General features: G+C 46.1%; 1 protein-coding gene across 1 annotated transcript in view; it reads left to right on the top strand.

Moving 5' to 3' along the window:
• FKBP9 (FKBP prolyl isomerase 9) overlaps positions 1–18,325 on the top strand; it is a 187,303-nt gene that overhangs the window by 110,093 nt on the left and 58,885 nt on the right. The window contains exon 6 of the mRNA XM_078688242.1: positions 1,028–1,173. Coding sequence (XP_078544368.1) covers positions 1,028–1,173 — 146 coding nt within the window. The remainder of the gene's footprint in view (positions 1–1,027; positions 1,174–18,325) is intronic.

The raw sequence follows: 18,325 nt of genomic DNA, 5'->3' as shown, positions 1-18,325 counted from the left end.
ACTTTGTGACAGCTCAGGCTAATAGGAGACCAATTTCAGGCGACTTAGGCAAGGATGCCCATTGCTTTTCTTGCCATTTAACACCACCATTGGCAGTTGGCATTACCACGGGGCAAGGTCAAACGGATCATCCCATATTTATAAGGACAACCAGAATATGTGTATACACTTTCCAATTATTGAGATTCTGCCTATCAAATCAGCTTATGCAGAATATATATACACTCACTAAGATGCTAAAGGCCTAAAGCACAGGCCTTCAGTTATTCACGTAAAAGAAAATAAAGTTATAATTGAAAACCTAAAAAACATTGACATTTATCATTTATGCTCAGCTGCGCAACCATAGGTCCCTTGTGTCCTCACACATGTTGCATATGACATCAGATATGGCACTGTCATTAGCATCACTAGTCACATCGCAAGCCAACTAACAAATCAAATCACCTTTAGTTACGGTTTGATATATAAAGTAGGCTTTCACAGATACAGTCAGTAGCAATAAATATCCTCTTTCACATTCATTGTAATTGGAAAGCACGAGTACCACTTTCAACATACAGATGGGCCTGCATCGTTGAAGCGGGAGGAAGATGCTTCCCTATTGCATCAGGTAAGAGACCAATGGAGATTCCCCCTGAATGGCTGATCATGTGCATTAAGAGCAGGAGTGGCCGAAATGCCAAACAATTCCCGGTTTCTGGAGTGACCTGTATCCCACGGCCCTGCCAACTTTTGGGGTACAGTTGGAGGGAGTTTTGGTTTTATCCCCACTTCAAGGCAACTGTTGATGGTGAAAACTCAAAATGAGGTTGGTCTTTCTATTGAGCTGACAGCCAGGAGTGAGTGTCTTATCGTGATGGAAGCAAAACGTCTGCCAGGCTAACACTCCAACCGTGTAAGTCCACTGACCCAAAACTGTAGTTATATCGACTGCACTTGTCAAGAAACAAATCTCTTGTTATGGTTGTAAGATTTTGCAGCACTACAAACCTCTTTATTTACTTTAATTTTCTAATTTCTTTAGCTACTCACGGAACCGCACCTATGACACTTACATCGGCAAAAGATATGTGATTGCTGGGATGGATCAAGGTTTAATAGGCGTTTGTATTGGAGAGAGAAGGAGAATTACTATTCCACCACATCTTGGATATGGGGAAGAAGGAAGTGGTAGGTGTGATTTGCTTTTGTTTTATAAGCGCTGGAAAGTGGATATCAAAACTAAATTAATCTGGTTATTTCCACAGGAAGGCGACTGTCTAACTACATTGTATGGCACACACTAACCCTATGAGGTCCTGGGTGCTGGAGTTCATTAATGGCAATCTGTGGTGAAGGGAATTCATGGTTTTGGCCTCCTGAATACCAAACGTATTCCTTCTGTTGGGGTTAACCTTAATTGAGGTACTGTGAGAAGAAATGTAACAGTATTTCCTTTGTTTCCTAATAAGGATGAACTATGAAACTCTAGTAGAGAAACAGACAGGACAGGATCTACTTGGATTTGCAGTCTTAGATGAGCTACATTAAAGTGCACAGCCAGGAACTAGATCTGCTTTAGTCTGACACGAGGTCCTTTTAAAACAAATCTGTGAATGAAGTTCAGACCTCATTTTATTCAGAATATGTTCAAGTTCCCAAAAAGGGTTGACCTAGCATTAGCTGTGCTCACTGGAGAGTTTGAGAATGGTATTGTTCTGTTTAAAGTCTGGCTTCTGCACCAGCAAGATTTTAACAATAACTCTGAGGGAAATAAAGTGTCCTGGTGGCACAAGGGTATTTAGCACATGTATTTGCTCCCCCAGGGCATTTTGGTATTACAGAAGAGTCTGATGGGGCCCCTTCAGTCACATGGATCGCGCCAGTGCACGCTTTGCTTCCACATGACCACAAAGCAGCATTCCCTCATTTGCATGAGGACAGACTGTCAAAAGTCATTATTGTTCTCCTTTAACTGTGCCTCTTGATGGGGATTACAGTTCCCCATGGATCCCATTATGTATGCCCCTCGACGATGGGTGTAGTTACGCACTGCACTCGCCTTCGGCTGAATCGTTGGCCACTCAGCAAAAGCAGGCCAGTTTCCTTGTATAGGAAGGGAGCGCAGCAGTTGGAAGCCATTGCTCCACCTTTTATGTTTCACTGTTCCGTTGCAACTGTGACTTTGCACCTGCGCTGGAAATAACAGATTTTATTTTCATAATGTGATACATGGTAGCGTTTTGTGCTAACACACCAGCACAGCACAATCTGGACCATGCACCATATCAATATAGTACTGCCTTAGGAGCAGTAAGTCCTTTGAGAACCCCCATATTTATGCTTGGACTGTTGGCACCCTGTTAATAGGTCACAGTGGTTTCTCAGGCGTAAGAACTGTTAGAAAAAAGGCTTCCCCAAATATCATTGTCCACACCATACTTTCAGTATTGCAGCCAACTTGCTTATCTGATAACTTTACCCATTCTCCGGCCACAAATAGATAATGTTTTTCTATTTTCGTTTATAGAGGGCTCGGCAAGCATCATGTTATTACCCTGTGACATTTATTTATTATGCCAATACTGCCTCTCCTCTGCAAACAAGCATTTTTGTTTTGTTTTTGCAGATTGCAGAATAACATTGGCAAAAAATAATTACAACATCAGAAGGTCAGGTAATGCCATTGGGAGGCGAGACCTATTGCTTTGGCAATGCTTGCTTTCATTTCCGCCAGTGCTGAAGAGCAGAGGCAAAAGGCACTGGCACTGGTCAGCAATAGGAAAGCCAAAAGGCAAAGCTGGTGGCCTGTGATAAACAGAGAAGTATGCATTGAATATCAGCACACATGAACTTGTCACTGTTAATTGCTGTGAGCCTTTCTGCTTCAGCTCCAGGGCTCAATAGAACTATTTAGAGTAAGAACAGCACTTCCATGTTTAGAAGAGGATTTGAAAGATGGCTGTTGTAAAATTAAGTGCCTGATTTATGAATTTTCCATTCTCAAAAGGTAGTCAGAAATTGCACACTGAATTCCTGCGAATGGAAAGAAATTATGCAAACTGACCTATGTACTAAGTTGGGTCACAAAATTCAGAATCGTAGTGGTCACAATTTCACCTATCTCATTAGTATACAGAAGGCAGGTCAACCATTGCGACCCACTCCGATTGGTTAGAGTCACAGGCATGGTGGCCTGCTGGGGTCATTAGACCACGATGTCTGTGATTGCTTTTAAATAAAGCTGATTGCTTTACCACTGACCAAAAAAACTAGCATTGGTATAGCCAATAGGTCTCGCCTTTGGGATAGTGTAAGTGTTTAGCCACACAGCACATTATCCTTGGTGTAGCGGAATCTACAAATCCCAAGATCATGAGCTAGAAAGAAGCCGACATACACTGTCAGTACTCCATTCACAATAGTTTACCACAGAGAAAATAATAGAGCTTGTTAATAAGACATTCGGTCCAGATTAAAGAGTATCGGGTTTGTGAATTTACAACCTGTGTTTTATGTAGGTTGTGCGCAGGAGAAACAGCTTATGCAAAGCGAATAAAAGCACCCCCCATCCCCAGCAAAGTCATTGTATGTAAAAAGAAGTTGGGGAGCTGCTCCGTATTGTTGAAGAGGGAGGAGTAGGGGAATGGGATGGGTTTACGAAGTCCGTTCCTAGAATCCGAGTGGAGCGGTCCTGGTAGGAGAAAGACTTAATGGTTTGAAAAGAAAATATCCATAAAACTCACTTGATCTCAAGAGCAAAAGAGAATCCTTAATCTACAATGCTGTGTGGGGTAAGCATTACTAGTGTATTTTACCTAAAACTTCACTCTGGGTAAATAGCTGAAATAGTTGAATTTCTTAAAATACAAAATGCATAATTTCAATATATTTAGCAATTAAGGATGTGTCAGTGCCGCTCCACTGCACTTTACGGTTGATTAACTGGACAGCCAGAAAGATAACAGTACAACATAGAGCTTCGGAATGTTTAGAACCCCCACCCCCCTCCATTACTTGATGAGCACATTTCGCAATCTCAAGAAGCTGTCAGTCATCCGACGGGAACCATTTGTGTACCTTTTCAAAAGATGTGACCCCCGAGACAAGAAATAGTAGGGAAGCCTCAAGTGAACTGTTCCTTGTGGACACCCTGCCGGGGTTTCTCACAGGGGAATACCAGGACGGGTTCCCTAAGCAAGCGCCGGGACGCTTACGGGCAGCCGTGCGCTTTACAAGTCCAATACATTTACATTTACATTTGAAGCCTCTAACACACAGGGAAATACCTTTTACACCTTTTACACCTTTGAGCGAAAATTTGAATATTGGAGATGCATCTCCAGGCTGAGGAGATCTGATAACCAGTTTCTCAAACCCGTACAAGCAAACAAAACATTAACACGAACAGAAGCAAACAGAACAAAACACGAGCTGTGAAAAATAATGAAGAGTGGGTGGCTGCAAACCCTTTTGTTTATCAATGGGTACAAGTAAACAAAACCCGAACAGAGGCAAACAAAACTAAACACGAGCAGTGAAAAAGAAAAAAGTACTGGCAGCTACAAACCTTTTTTTTTTTTTAATCAGTCGGGTAGGGCGTAATGTAAATGCCATCCTAAACATGAAGCGCAGCGTCCGGAGGAGTGTTTCACCAGTGGAGGGCTATAAGGAAGCTTCAGTAAGTGCGAGAGAGGGGGGCATCTCGCAGAGAGTGCACGTCAGATATTCTGAAATGGAGGGACGACTAGGAGGAACCCAGAGTGCAAAGCAATGGCTTTAATAAAACCTTAAACTTGTGGTAGCAAAAGCAGGTCAGCCACAACTTCAAAAACACATACAACACGCTAACTCGTCCAAACAAGCGCGCACGCCTCGCGCTGAAAGTTAAAAACAAGGAATGCGCGTGGAGAGAGGGGGAGCAGGAGATGAGCCCGGGAGTGGTGAGTGTGTGCGCCCGCAGTCTGCTCATTTTCATGCACTGCACTTGTGCTTGTGGCGCGCCCCTGCTCGCTCCCGCAAGGTGGATGCTGCCACAAGCACGAGTGTGTGCTTGAAAATGAGCAGAGCAACGGCTAAAGGCCCTCTTAGCAGCGCATGTTTGTCAACTCTCTCATGACTCCTTCCTTTTTGTGAATGGCTCACCATCAATTTAGATTTAGTGGTAAAATATTTTTGTTTTTCGACCGGATTTTGATCTGAAAACATTAATACATCGCTTCAAGAATTGGTATGTGAAAGAAACGCCTTTGATACACCCTTGTCAAACAGCAATTCCTTAATGTTTACTTAACCATACAGAAAACCTTTTCTGAATTGTTAATTGGGTTTAGTAAATTACAATGAGTGTTTTAGCAGCCCACACCCTCATATTTACTGATTCTGAGGGCTTGCGTCTGTTATATCATTGCCATTTACCAGTGATCTTTGTGATTTCAATGTGCTTAGCTTTCTGCCTTTAAAATGTCTCCTAAAGTTGACGATAAAACGCAAAAACATACAGACTTGAATAGGGATGGAAAAAAATAAAACAAAAACATTCAGAAAAACACCATATTTAAAACTATAGTGTACTAGTCTCTGATTCACAAAGAAAATAGTTCATCTGCATTTGCAGATTTACATTTATGTGTGAGGCTAGATTTACTACTTTCTGGAGTTAACAATCATTCCCAGGAGTCTGTATAGAAAACTGCACAAGGCATTGGGATCCTATTCCCCTGTGTGAAGAGCTCCATAGCAGAAACATCTACATAGAGGCAAATATATTTTTTCTCTACTGGGAAAATATTTTTCCTGGTGGAGAAACCCCTTCTTCTGCACCTCCACTAAATCAGGAAGTGCTCCATTCTCGCACTGGAAAGAGATTTTCTCTACTCCTTGGCTTGAGCAAAAAACTTTCTATTTTCATTGTGAAAATTGTAATGAGAGGAGTTGATAAATTCCCACAAACATACATGTTTGTAGTATACACAAATGTTCAGTACTACCCATGCCTTGGAACATCCGCATTCGGGTTTTACGTGCTTGCATAGCTCTGTTCCAGTAAAAGAGATCTCTGCAAAAGTAAATAGATTTGTGCTATGAGGAATCCCTTTATGAATTCCTGGCAGGTGTAAAAAGAAAATCGTGAATTTGTCCATAAACCTATGTTAAGGACAACACTACCTTTTTAAATAGGGCCCCTAGTTTCCACCAGAAGCAGCGTATAGTCCGATTTAACAGTACATTTCAGAAATATGACCAAATGTTTGAAAATAAGTGAAGTGACCCTCTTGTTTTAGATGCTGTTCTCTCTGCTGTGGCCAGTTTGGTCAGTTCTTTGAGCCCACTGCCCACATTTAATGTATTGAACAGTTTCAGATTTCTTTTTTATCAATACCATTCTCTCTCTGAAACCATTTTTGGCTCCTCCATTCAAATGAGAGACCGTTGATAAGTCTTCGTCAATTGCAAGAACAAAGGAAGGCAATATCTGCTGTTCAGTGATGAATTCTGATCTGCAGTGGACATCCTTCACAAGCTGAATAATTTCGAGTAGCCCATATTAAAACAAGGAGTCCAGCACCACGGGGCGCAAATGCACAATAGATTCAGTGGGCTTCCTTTCACTGTGCTGGTTAGGGCCATATATCCGCCCTGGAGATCGGACCAAGTCTGAGTCACTGCCATGGGAAGGATTGTCACTCTTCTGGGCCCCCTTGCAAACCCAGCATTGTGAACTCTGTCTTACCTCGATGAGCTAGAAATGGGCATCTTGCACCCACGAGGTGGCTCTCTGGTAGCATTAAGAGAGAAGGAAGGGAATGTTGGGTGTAACGCTTGATCTTGTCTTAAAGACCATTTCACAACATAATACTATAGGGAATCATGATGGAGCGTGAGATATCAGGATGTGCCGGAGCAAGAGGTCGTTGGACTTTTTGTGCCAAGCTGAGTATAAAACACTACATGAGGGTATATTTTAGTGTATGCGACCTTCCGCCACTTACACAGTGATAGGTCTATGCGACAACCTAAGGGAAAAAAGAAACATAAACAAACAGCAGACCAATAGCATTTACATGTCTTATCTGCAAACCCCCACCCCAACTCCCCCTAACCCATACTCGCCCCCACCCCCGAGAGCCATATGTCGCCCTGTAACATGTACCCCAACTGAAAATCAAAGTATTTTGAATAGGTGTGGAGTGGTGGACCACTCCAGGTGGTAGGATCAGTGCAGCGCAGCGCCGACATCTGCGCTGGCTGTCCTGAAAAGTTTAGTCAAAGTTATAAAGGGCCAATTACAACACCATCAGACAGATGAGGGAGTTTGACTCAGTCGTTCTTTTAGTTGAGTTAGTGCATGCAAATCTTTTCCATTGTTTAAAGCAGAGTCTGATCTTTGTGGCCGTGGTGGTCCCGAGGATCATGAGCTTGAGGAGTGCAACACATTCTTGGTGTTGCGCCGTCTTGGTCAAGAACAGGTGTGGGCTCTCTTCCAGCGCTTGACCGACTGCGGCCCTCGGGCAGATGACTTTTGAGTGGACAAGAGTGAGGAGCAGGGTGGGTGGCTTAGTTGCTTTTCCTCTGTGAGCCACTCCCAGGCAGATTACAGGGTTTCATAAAAATGGGATTTCCCTTCATATATGACTTTAAGTCGTGCCCGGAACAGGAGTCTGCAGGATGATTGGAGAGCCATGAGTTTTTGTTTAACAGCTTCATAAGATCTACGTTTTGCTTGGACCTTACAGGTGTAGTACGGAAACATTTGTATTTTGGAATTTTGATATTGGATGTCTGTTTGCACTCTAGCCTCACTCAGGATATAGTCTCTGTCCTTGAAGTTCAAGAGTCTCGCTATCATGGGCCGTAGCTGAGCGTCCGGAGGTGGTTTAGGGGTGAGTGCCCTGTAGGCTCACACCACTGCTAACCAAGGGGAGGATTTGTCCTTGGGCATCCAGGATTTGAACCAGTCTTTCAGGAATTCAGCAGGTTGGGAGTGCTCCACCTATTTAGGAAAACCCACAAAGTGCAAATTGTTGTGTCTGGAGCAATTTTCCGCATCCTCGGCACAATGGTGGAGGTAACCTGTGCAGGTAAGGAGGCGAGTCACCTTACTTAAAGGTCGACAACCTCATCTTGCAAAATGGAGATGCATCCCTCTGCGTCTGTAATACGGGCAGTGTGATTACGGAGATCTTGGCGGATCCTATCTTTGTCTCAACGACTGCTTGTGAGGAGTGAATGGCCTGGAGGATCCTGTCCAAACCACCCTCAGAAGTGGTACCCTTGTCAAGTGTCTCTCCCCAAGCTGATCCAGCAGGAGTACTAAATTGGTTGATGCGCGGCTGGGAAGGAGGTGGCTTTTTGGTCTTGTCTTTCCCAATCCTTTCTGATGAACAAGGTAGTGGTCATGCTGAAAAGCCTTGCCTACTTATCGTGGGTTCACTGCAGCACGAGCAACCAAGCACCAGATCAGCCACCAGCACAGTGAGGTAATGGAGCGACAATTGGGGGATGGAAGGGGTGAAGGAGCATGGCCTCGAGCAAGGCTCTAAGTGAAACTCGCTCTGTGAAGTTGTCCAGTAGTTGAGAAAGGAGCTGCTGGCGACTCGCTCCATGCTACCTCCATAAGTAGTAGTTTAATGTTGTGCCTTTCGTGAAAGTCTTCCAAGCCCCAATGTGTGTAAGCGGAGGCAGATGAGAGGTCCTGGATCTGAGATGATCCCACGGCATGGGGAAATAATCAATTTGTGCCTCTGAGCCAAGGCGTCCTGGACAGGGGTTCTGTGTTGGCGACAAGGGGGGCCCCTCGGCAGTCTTGCCTGGGTGGGTCCTGCTCTCAACCAACTTTCTATATCTAAAGCAATGGAGTAACCCACTGTCTCTCAGACCTGGGTATGTATGATACAAATAACAATTGGTTCTGCCCGTTCAAACTATTTCTTTGTAGTATTCAGTATTCAATAGAAATGACATAATTTAAATAAAGTGTGCACTTGAACACAAAAGAGAATAAACAAATTGAATACTGAATACTACAAAGAAATTGTTTGACCCGACAGAACCAATTGTTATTTGTCTCAACCAACTTTCAGTGCCTCGGGAGACTGAAGGTTATGCAGATGCCTCACGGGGTATGTAATGTCAGGGATTGTTCCAACTTCAGCCAATGCGGGCAGCAGGAATGTTGGCATCCTGGGCCCAGCTCTTAACCCCTGCAAGGAGTAAATTCAGGCCTAGAGCAACAGAGCAAGGCCGCGCTTGGTCCTGGGAGGTGCCCTCAGTGATCCAGGAGCATTGGAATGGGAGGGGGATATCTCCCCCTCAGACGGCCGTCCTGAATTGCAGCGCCGGCTGGAGACCCGACCCATAGGCCGGAGCCACCATCTTGTGCTGCGGGTGAGTCTGCTCATAGGCACCACAGTTGGCAATGGCGGCAAAGGAAACGTCAAGCAACACCTCTTTTTCAGCGGTAGGAGATGTGGGGAATAGTACCAGCTTTTGGCCATGCAGATGAGGCCGGGGACTACGGCTGATGGTGGTGGATTACAGATTGGTCCGGAGTACTCTGAGTGCGACTGCCATCTTGATGCAGTCAGACCCCACCAACAACAAATATTCTTGTTATGTTATGTTTATTATATTTTCAGGGGGAGGGGAAGGAAAAGTCTCATGTCGTAGAGCTGTAAGACCAGGGGATCATGACGGTTCCTTATTGGTAGATAGTCCTTTGAAGTTTGGTGATGCCATGGTTTCTCATGGTGTATTAACCTCCTGAAATAGTTTATGTTTCTGCTAGGTCGTGAAGGGAGACAGTCAGTGTAGATACTGCACTAAGGAGTGTAGCGTTCATATTCCTTAAGTCCTTCATGAGACAAGCAGCACCAAGCAAAACTCCTTTTACTGGAGCCAGTGTGCAGTATGGCACACACGTAATTAATAAGTTACCACTGTATGGATGGATGATGACCATTTCTGGGTCAGTGGTTTTGAAATGATGGAGCAGGGCCTCAGTAAGAGCTACGTGTTGATGACAATTAATTCCTTTTCTTTTCGTGCCTTCCTATGCGGATTCAGAGCTCTGCTCCGATCTTTAGTCAGTGTTCCAATGACCCCTACATGTTCCCTCAGTGTTCCAAGAGAACTTTGTTCCCTCCAAAATCTAAAGGCTTCAAACTATTAAGCGCAGGGTGTCAGTCACAGATCCCACGTAAGGGGTTTTCTCTGGTGCCTGGGCTTTAGCCAAGAATTTTAAGTCATGAAACGAGTGCAATATTATGCACACGTGATCTGAGATTGTGAGGTCAAGCTCTGCATCGTCAAACACAAGAAAATGTTGTAGTCAAAGGACAAGCCCTACTTTAAATCGTGCGCCTGGTCTCATTCATGAGGTTGCACCTGCAGACAGACCACTTCCAGACAGACCACTTCCAGCTTGAAGCCCCTGGGTAAGTCAAAGTCTGAAAGCAAGCATAAAAAGAGGAAGGAGGATTTTACCCTTACTGCCAGTCTAGTTCTGAAGAGAAGGTGTAAGGGCGTCAAGATGAACATTGAACCCATTTAACCTCCCCAGCTTCGGAGCTGATTCTTCTACTGATCTCGACATGCCCTGACTTTTCCAGGCTGCCATTAACCTAGCAGCAGATGTAACATTCAGGGGGGCCATGCTGCAAAATGTTAGTGCAGTAATGGACCCCTCTAGAGTGCCTTCAGGCACCAAGAAGCTGTATGGTCCTCCAGTTGGAATGCAGCTAGCGGGTCCTCACTTAACACCGTCTGCCCCTTTTGGACCTGTTTCTGGGCCATACCAGTTCTACGACAGCCTTCCATACTGGATACAGGCTCCATGCCAGTTCCCGCTGATGCCAACTGCAATGGTACCTATGGATGACCTGATGCTGACACCCATGTCAGATGCCATATAGTATCCAGGTGGGGTCCCTCGGTAAGGTCCTTCAGGATGCTGATAATGAAGAGGAGGGAGATGCTCTGCTGCCTTATTCTGATGATGCATTATACTCAAACCCTCAAAATGCGGATTGGTTGGACACATCCCCTGAAACCAATTTGTACTTACCACATGGACCACTAATCATGGAAAGAGCTTCCTCATTAATGGTGGGGTAACCCAGTTAGTCCTTTTCTGGGCTGTGGCACTGGCAGACACTGTGCAGGACAGCAGCAACAAACTTCCAACGCTGGCTGCAATGGCTACCAAGCCACCTTAGTTTGACCTTTATGGCACATGCTAGGCAGGTGGAGAGTAAGAGCCAACATTTCCTTCCCTGCAGGAGATCCATTACATCGTATGGGCCTGACAGATAGTTCAAAGGGCCTATGCCCTACCTTTCATTTCCCCCATGCCTGTTTGCCTCCCATACCAGAATGAACTACTGTGGAGCACTTGCAAGGCCAGATGCAGGAGGTACTTTATTGCTCTCCAACATTAAGTAGGTACCAGACTCATAGAAATGTGAGGGGTGTTATTCCCGCTATTTCCTCATTCTAAAAAAAGATTGGGGTCTCAGGCCCATTATAGACGCTCGCCATCTGAATGCCAAAAGACAAATTCAAGATGTACAAGATCACTCAATTTCTGTCTGCGTTGAACGCAGGAGACTGAATGGTTTCCATGGACTTGCAGGACGTGTATTTTCATATATCTGCTAAGCAGTCCCAAAGACATTACCTGTGGTTTCAGGTGGACAAAGAACACTTTCAGTTCTCTGTGTTCCTCATTGGCCTTACTTCAGCGCCTCAGGTGCTCGCGTGGAAGGGTATACTCAGATGTGAGTCCCTTGCTCATTGCACCATCAGGATTCAAGCAAGCCGGGCCGACGATGCCTGAAATGGCAGAAACCGGTCCCCGGAAGCTTGTTTCCTTCCCAGTACAAGAATTGGCTTGGTAGTTTGATGTGCCCTGTTCCCATCATGCACTGGGACAGGAACAGACTAATTTGCATATAGCCAAGTTCTGAGCTGGGATGGTGCAGTGAGCTAAAAAACGGTGATGGATCAAGCCTTGATCTTTGGACTGGGTAAGAGTGGTCTGCTTAATTCAGGCACTCTGTTCATCACCACCCCCTTTTCTGAATCATTTTGTCCACCATAAGCGTGGAAGGGTATACTCAGATGTGAGTCCCTTGCTCATTGCACCATCAGGATTCAAGCAAGCCGGGCCGACGACGCCTGAAATGGCAGAAACCGGTCCCCGGAAGCTTGTTTCCTTCCCAGTACAAGAATTGGCTTGGTAGTTTGGTTTGCCCTGTTCCCATCATGCACTGGGACAGGAACAGACTAATTTGCATATAGCCAAGTTCTGAGCTGGGATGGTGCAGTGAGCTAAAAAACGGTGATGGATCAAGCCCTGATCTTTGGACTGGGTAAGAGTGGTCTGCTTAATTCAGGCACTCTGTTCATCACCACCCCCTTTTCTGAATCATTTTGTCCACCATAAGCGTGGAAGGGTATACTCAGATGTGAGTCCCTTGCTCATTGCACCATCAGGATTCAAGCAAGCCGGGCCGACGACGCCTGAAATGGCAGAAACCGGTCCCCGGAAGCTTGTTTCCTTCCCAGTACAAGAATTGGCTTGGTAGTTTGGTTTGCCCTGTTCCCATCATGCACTGGGACAGGAACAGACTAATTTGCATATAGCCAAGTTCTGAGCTGGGATGGTGCAGTGAGCTAAAAAACGGTGATGGATCAAGCCCTGATCTTTGGACTGGGTAAGAGTGGTCTGCTTAATTCAGGCACTCTGTTCATCACCACCCCCTTTTCTGAATCATTTTGTCCACCATAAGCGTGGAAGGGTATACTCAGATGTGAGTCCCTTGCTCATTGCACCATCAGGATTCAAGCAAGCCGGGCCGACGACGCCTGAAATGGCAGAAACCGGTCCCCGGAAGCTTGTTTCCTTCCCAGTACAAGAATTGGCTTGGTAGTTTGGTTTGCCCTGTTCCCATCATGCACTGGGACAGGAACAGACTAATTTGCATATAGCCAAGTTCTGAGCTGGGATGGTGCAGTGAGCTGAAAAACGGTGATGGATCAAGCCCTGATCTTTGGACTGGGTAAGAGTGGTCTGCTTAATTCAGGCACTCTGTTCATCACCACCCCCTTTTCTGAATCATTTTGTCCACCATAAGCGTGGAAGGGTATACTCAGATGTGAGTCCCTTGCTCATTGCACCATCAGGATTCAAGCAAGCCGGGCCGACGACGCCTGAAATGGCAGAAACCGGTCCCCGGAAGCTTGTTTCCTTCCCAGTACAAGAATTGGCTTGGTAGTTTGGTTTGCCCTGTTCCCATCATGCACTGGGACAGGAACAGACTAATTTGCATATAGCCAAGTTCTGAGCTGGGATGGTGCAGTGAGCTAAAAAACGGTGATGGATCAAGCCCTGATCTTTGGACTGGGTAAGAGTGGTCTGCTTAATTCAGGCACTCTGTTCATCACCACCCCCTTTTCTGAATCATTTTGTCCACCATAAGCGTGGAAGGGTATACTCAGATGTGAGTCCCTTGCTCATTGCACCATCAGGATTCAAGCAAGCCGGGCCGACGACGCCTGAAATGGCAGAAACCGGTCCCCGGAAGCTTGTTTCCTTCCCAGTACAAGAATTGGCTTGGTAGTTTGGTTTGCCCTGTTCCCATCATGCACTGGGACAGGAACAGACTAATTTGCATATAGCCAAGTTCTGAGCTGGGATGGTGCAGTGAGCTAAAAAACGGTGATGGATCAAGCCCTGATCTTTGGACTGGGTAAGAGTGGTCTGCTTAATTCAGGCACTCTGTTCATCACCACCCCCTTTTCTGAATCATTTTGTCCACCATAAGCGTGGAAGGGTATACTCAGATGTGAGTCCCTTGCTCATTGCACCATCAGTATTCAAGCAAGCCGGGCCGACGACGCCTGAAATGGCAGAAATCGGTTCCCGGAAGCTTGTTTCCTTCCCAGTACAAGAATTGGCTTGGTAGTTTGGTTTGCCCTGTTCCCATCATGCACTGTGACAGGAACAGACTAATTTGCATATAGCCAAGTTCTGAGCTGGGATGGTGCAGTGAGCTAAAAAACGGTGATGGATCAAGCCTTGATCTTTGGACTGGGTAAGAGTGGTCTGCTTAATTCAGGCACTCTGTTCATCACCACCCCCTTTTCTGAATCATTTTGTCCACCATAAGCGTGGAAGGGTATACTCAGATGTGAGTCCCTTGCTCATTGCACCATCAGAATTCAAGCAAGCCGGGCCGACGACGCCTGAAATGGCAGAAACCGGTCCCCGGAAGCTTGTTTCCTTCCCAGTACAAGAATTGGCTTGGTAGTTTGGTTTGCCCTGTTCCCATCATGCACTGGGACAGGAACAGACTAATTTGCATATAGCCAAGTTCTGAGCTGGGATGGTGCAGTGAGCTAAAAAACGGTGATGGATCAAGCCCTGATCTTTGGACTGGGTAAGAGTGGTCTGCTTAATTCAGGCACTCTGTTCATCACCACCCCCTTTTCTGAATCATTTTGTCCACCATAAGCGTGGAAGGGTATACTCAGATGTGAGTCCCTTGCTCATTGCACCATCAGGATTCAAGCAAGCCGGGCCGACGACGCCTGAAATGGCAGAAACCGGTCCCCGGAAGCTTGTTTCCTTCCCAGTACAAGAATTGGCTTGGTAGTTTGGTTTGCCCTGTTCCCATCATGCACTGGGACAGGAACAGACTAATTTGCATATAGCCATGTTCTGAGCTGGGATGGTGCAGTGAGCTAAAAAACGGTGATGGATCAAGCCCTGATCTTTGGACTGGGTAAGAGTGGTCTGCTTAATTCAGGCACTCTGTTCATCACCACCCCCTTTTCTGAATCATTTTGTCCACCATAAGAGTGGAAGGGTATACTCAGATGTGAGTCCCTTGCTCATTGCACTATCAGGATTCAAGCAAGCCGGGCCGACGACGCCTGAAATGGCAGAGACCGGTCCCCGGAAGCTTGTTTCCTTCCCAGTACAAGAATTGGCTTGGTAGTTTGGTTTGCCCTGTTCCCATCATGCACTGGGACAGGAGCAGACTAATTTGCATAAAGCCAAGTTCTGAGCTGGGATGGTGCAGTGAGCTAAAAAACGGTGATGGATCAAGCCCTGATCTTTGGACTGGGTAAGAGTGGTCTGCTTAATTCAGGCACTCTGTTCATCACCACCCCCTTTTCTGAATCATTTTGTCCACCATAAGCGTGGAAGGGTATACTCAGATGTGAGTCCCTTGCTCATTGCACCATCAGGATTCAAGCAAGCCGGGCCGACGACGCCTGAAATGGCAGAAACCGGTCCCCGGAAGCTTGTTTCCTTCCCAGTACAAGAATTGGCTTGGTAGTTTGGTTTGCCCTGTTCCCATCATGCACTGGGACAGGAACAGACTAATTTGCCTATAGCCAAGTTCTGAGCTGGGATGGTGCAGTGAGCTAAAAAACGGTGATGGATCAAGCCCTGATCTTTGGACTGGGTAAGAGTGGTCTGCTTAATTCAGGCACTCTGTTCATCACCACCCCCTTTTCTGAATCATTTTGTCCACCATAAGCGTGGAAGGGTATACTCAGATGTGAGTCCCTTGCTCATTGCACCATCAGTATTCAAGCAAGCCGGGCCGACGACGCCTGAAATGGCAGAAATCGGTTCCCGGAAGCTTGTTTCCTTCCCAGTACAAGAATTGGCTTGGTAGTTTGGTTTGCCCTGTTCCCATCATGCACTGGGACAGGAACAGACTAATTTGCATATAGCCAAGTTCTGAGCTGGGATGGTGCAGTGAGCTAAAAAACGGTGATGGATCAAGCCTTGATCTTTGGACTGGGTAAGAGTGGTCTGCTTAATTCAGGCACTCTGTTCATCACCACCCCCTTTTCTGAATCATTTTGTCCACCATAAGCGTGGAAGGGTATACTCAGATGTGAGTCCCTTGCTCATTGCACCATCATGATTCAAGCAAGCCGGGCCGACGACGCCTGAAATGGCACAAACCGGTCCCCGGAAGCTTGTTTCCTTCCCAGTACAAGAATTGGCTTGGTAGTTTGGTTTGCCCTGTTCCCATCATGCACTGGGACAGGAACAGACTAATTTGCATATAGCCAAGTTCTGAGCTGGGATGGTGCAGTGAGCTAAAAAACGGTGATGGATCAAGCCCTGATCTTTGGACTGGGTAAGAGTGGTCTGCTTAATTCAGGCACTCTGTTCATCACCACCCCCTTTTCTGAATCCTTTTGTCCACCATAAGCGTGGAAGGGTATACTCAGATGTGAGTCCCTTGCTCATTGCACCATCAGGATTCAAGCAAGCCGGGCCGACGACGCCTGAAATGGCAGAAACCGGTCCCCGGAAGCTTGTTTCCTTCCCAGTACAAGAATTGGCTTGGTAGTTTGGTTTGCCCTGTTCCCATCATGCACTGGGACAGGAACAGACTAATTTGCATATAGCCAAGTTCTGAGCTGGGATGGTGCAGTGAGCTAAAAAACGGTGATGGATCAAGCCCTGATCTTTGGACTGGGTAAGAGTGGTCTGCTTAATTCAGGCACTCTGTTCATCACCACCCCCTTTTCTGAATCATTTTGTCCACCATAAGCGTGGAAGGGTATACTCAGATGTGAGTCCCTTGCTCATTGCACTATCAGGATTCAAGCAAGCCGGGCCGACGACGCCTGAAATGGCAGAGACCGGTCCCCGGAAGCTTGTTTCCTTCCCAGTACAAGAATTGGCTTGGTAGTTTGGTTTGCCCTGTTCCCATCATGCACTGGGACAGGAGCAGACTAATTTGCATATAGCCAAGTTCTGAGCTGGGATGGTGCAGTGAGCTAAAAAACGGTGATGGATCAAGCCCTGATCTTTGGACTGGGTAAGAGTGGTCGGCTTAATTCAGGCACTCTGTTCATCACCACCCCCTTTTCTGAATCATTTTGTCCACCATAAGCGTGGAAGGGTATACTCAGATGTGAGTCCCTTGCTCATTGCACCATCAGGATTCAAGCAAGCCGGGCCGACGACGCCTGAAATGGCAGAAACCGGTCCCCGGAAGCTTGTTTCCTTCCCAGTACAAGAATTGGCTTGGTAGTTTGGTTTGCCCTGTTCCCATCATGCACTGGGACAGGAACAGACTAATTTGCATATAGCCAAGTTCTGAGCTGGGATGGTGCAGTGAGCTAAAAAACGGTGATGGATCAAGCCCTGATCTTTGGACTGGGTAAGAGTGGTCTGCTTAATTCAGGCACTCTGTTCATCACCACCCCCTTTTCTGAATCAGGTGCTCATGAAAGCAGCGCTTAGTTAGTAAAAAAATCAAAACGTAAGTGCCAGGACCTTGTCAGGAGGCCACATCTGCTTGCACTGCCCTTGCTGTAAATTAAAGGTACAACACAGCTACTAACCATTGCACTCCTAAAAGTGTGACAATTTCGGCTGTCCCAGGCCTCCAAAGCTATAAGAATGGCTTTGGCGACAGATATTAGTCATTATTTAAGTATATTGAACTAATAAACTGTTGCTGAGCTTGTCTGTAAATTAAACAAACAGTGCTACCATGTGACAGGCTATTATACATGCTGGTGTTGATAATTAAGTGCCAGCACCGAGCACTGGAATACATCTGCTCAAATTAAGCACTACTCGACAGTGAGGGCAATGGTTGCTACTAATTCTTGAAATTCAGGAGTACATGTATTCCCTATCTGTGATGATTGGCTTCTCAATATGAGCTTACAACAGTCAACTGTGGACCTTCTCCAAATGACGGCCAGCCTCTTGACATCATTGTGGATTTCCATCAATAAGCAACAGTCACACTTGACCCCCTGGTGGAGAGACTCATGCATTGGGGCAGTATTGTACTCGATGATGTTCAAAACCTACCCCTCCCTCCTCCCTCTGCCAAAAATCTGATATTCAGGATATGCTCCCAACATTTTCTGATCATTTCTGGATCTCAGTGAAGATTGATTCTTGGTCTCCTGGCCTCCTTATCCTGTGCATGGTCTGACACCCTGGCTCACCTCAAGCGCAACCCAATGACACGAGCCTGACCTCAGGACATCTCAGAGGAACTCAGGATAACGAAACACCATTCAAGCTACTGGAGTACAGATGGAGAACAAGTCAAAACTCCACAAATAAAAACTTAATCCACCCTTAGAGGATACCATCAGCAGATACGAAACCCAAGTGTGCAGCTGTTGCTGCATCACCTCTGCAAAACCTTTGCAACAAGTTCTCAGAATTCTTCTGCTACAAAATCACCTCCATGTATAACAGCTTCGGAACTGAATTGTACTCCATCACCGTCACAACTCAACTTCCTAGCACAGCCAAAAAGCATACCCTGGCCTCTTG

This window comes from Lissotriton helveticus, chromosome 4_1 (genome assembly GCF_964261635.1).
Source record: "Lissotriton helveticus chromosome 4_1, aLisHel1.1, whole genome shotgun sequence".
Taxonomy (NCBI): Eukaryota; Metazoa; Chordata; class Amphibia; order Caudata; family Salamandridae; genus Lissotriton; species Lissotriton helveticus.
The sequence above is the reverse complement of the archived record's forward strand: the minus strand, read 5'-3'. Positions and strand labels throughout refer to the sequence as shown.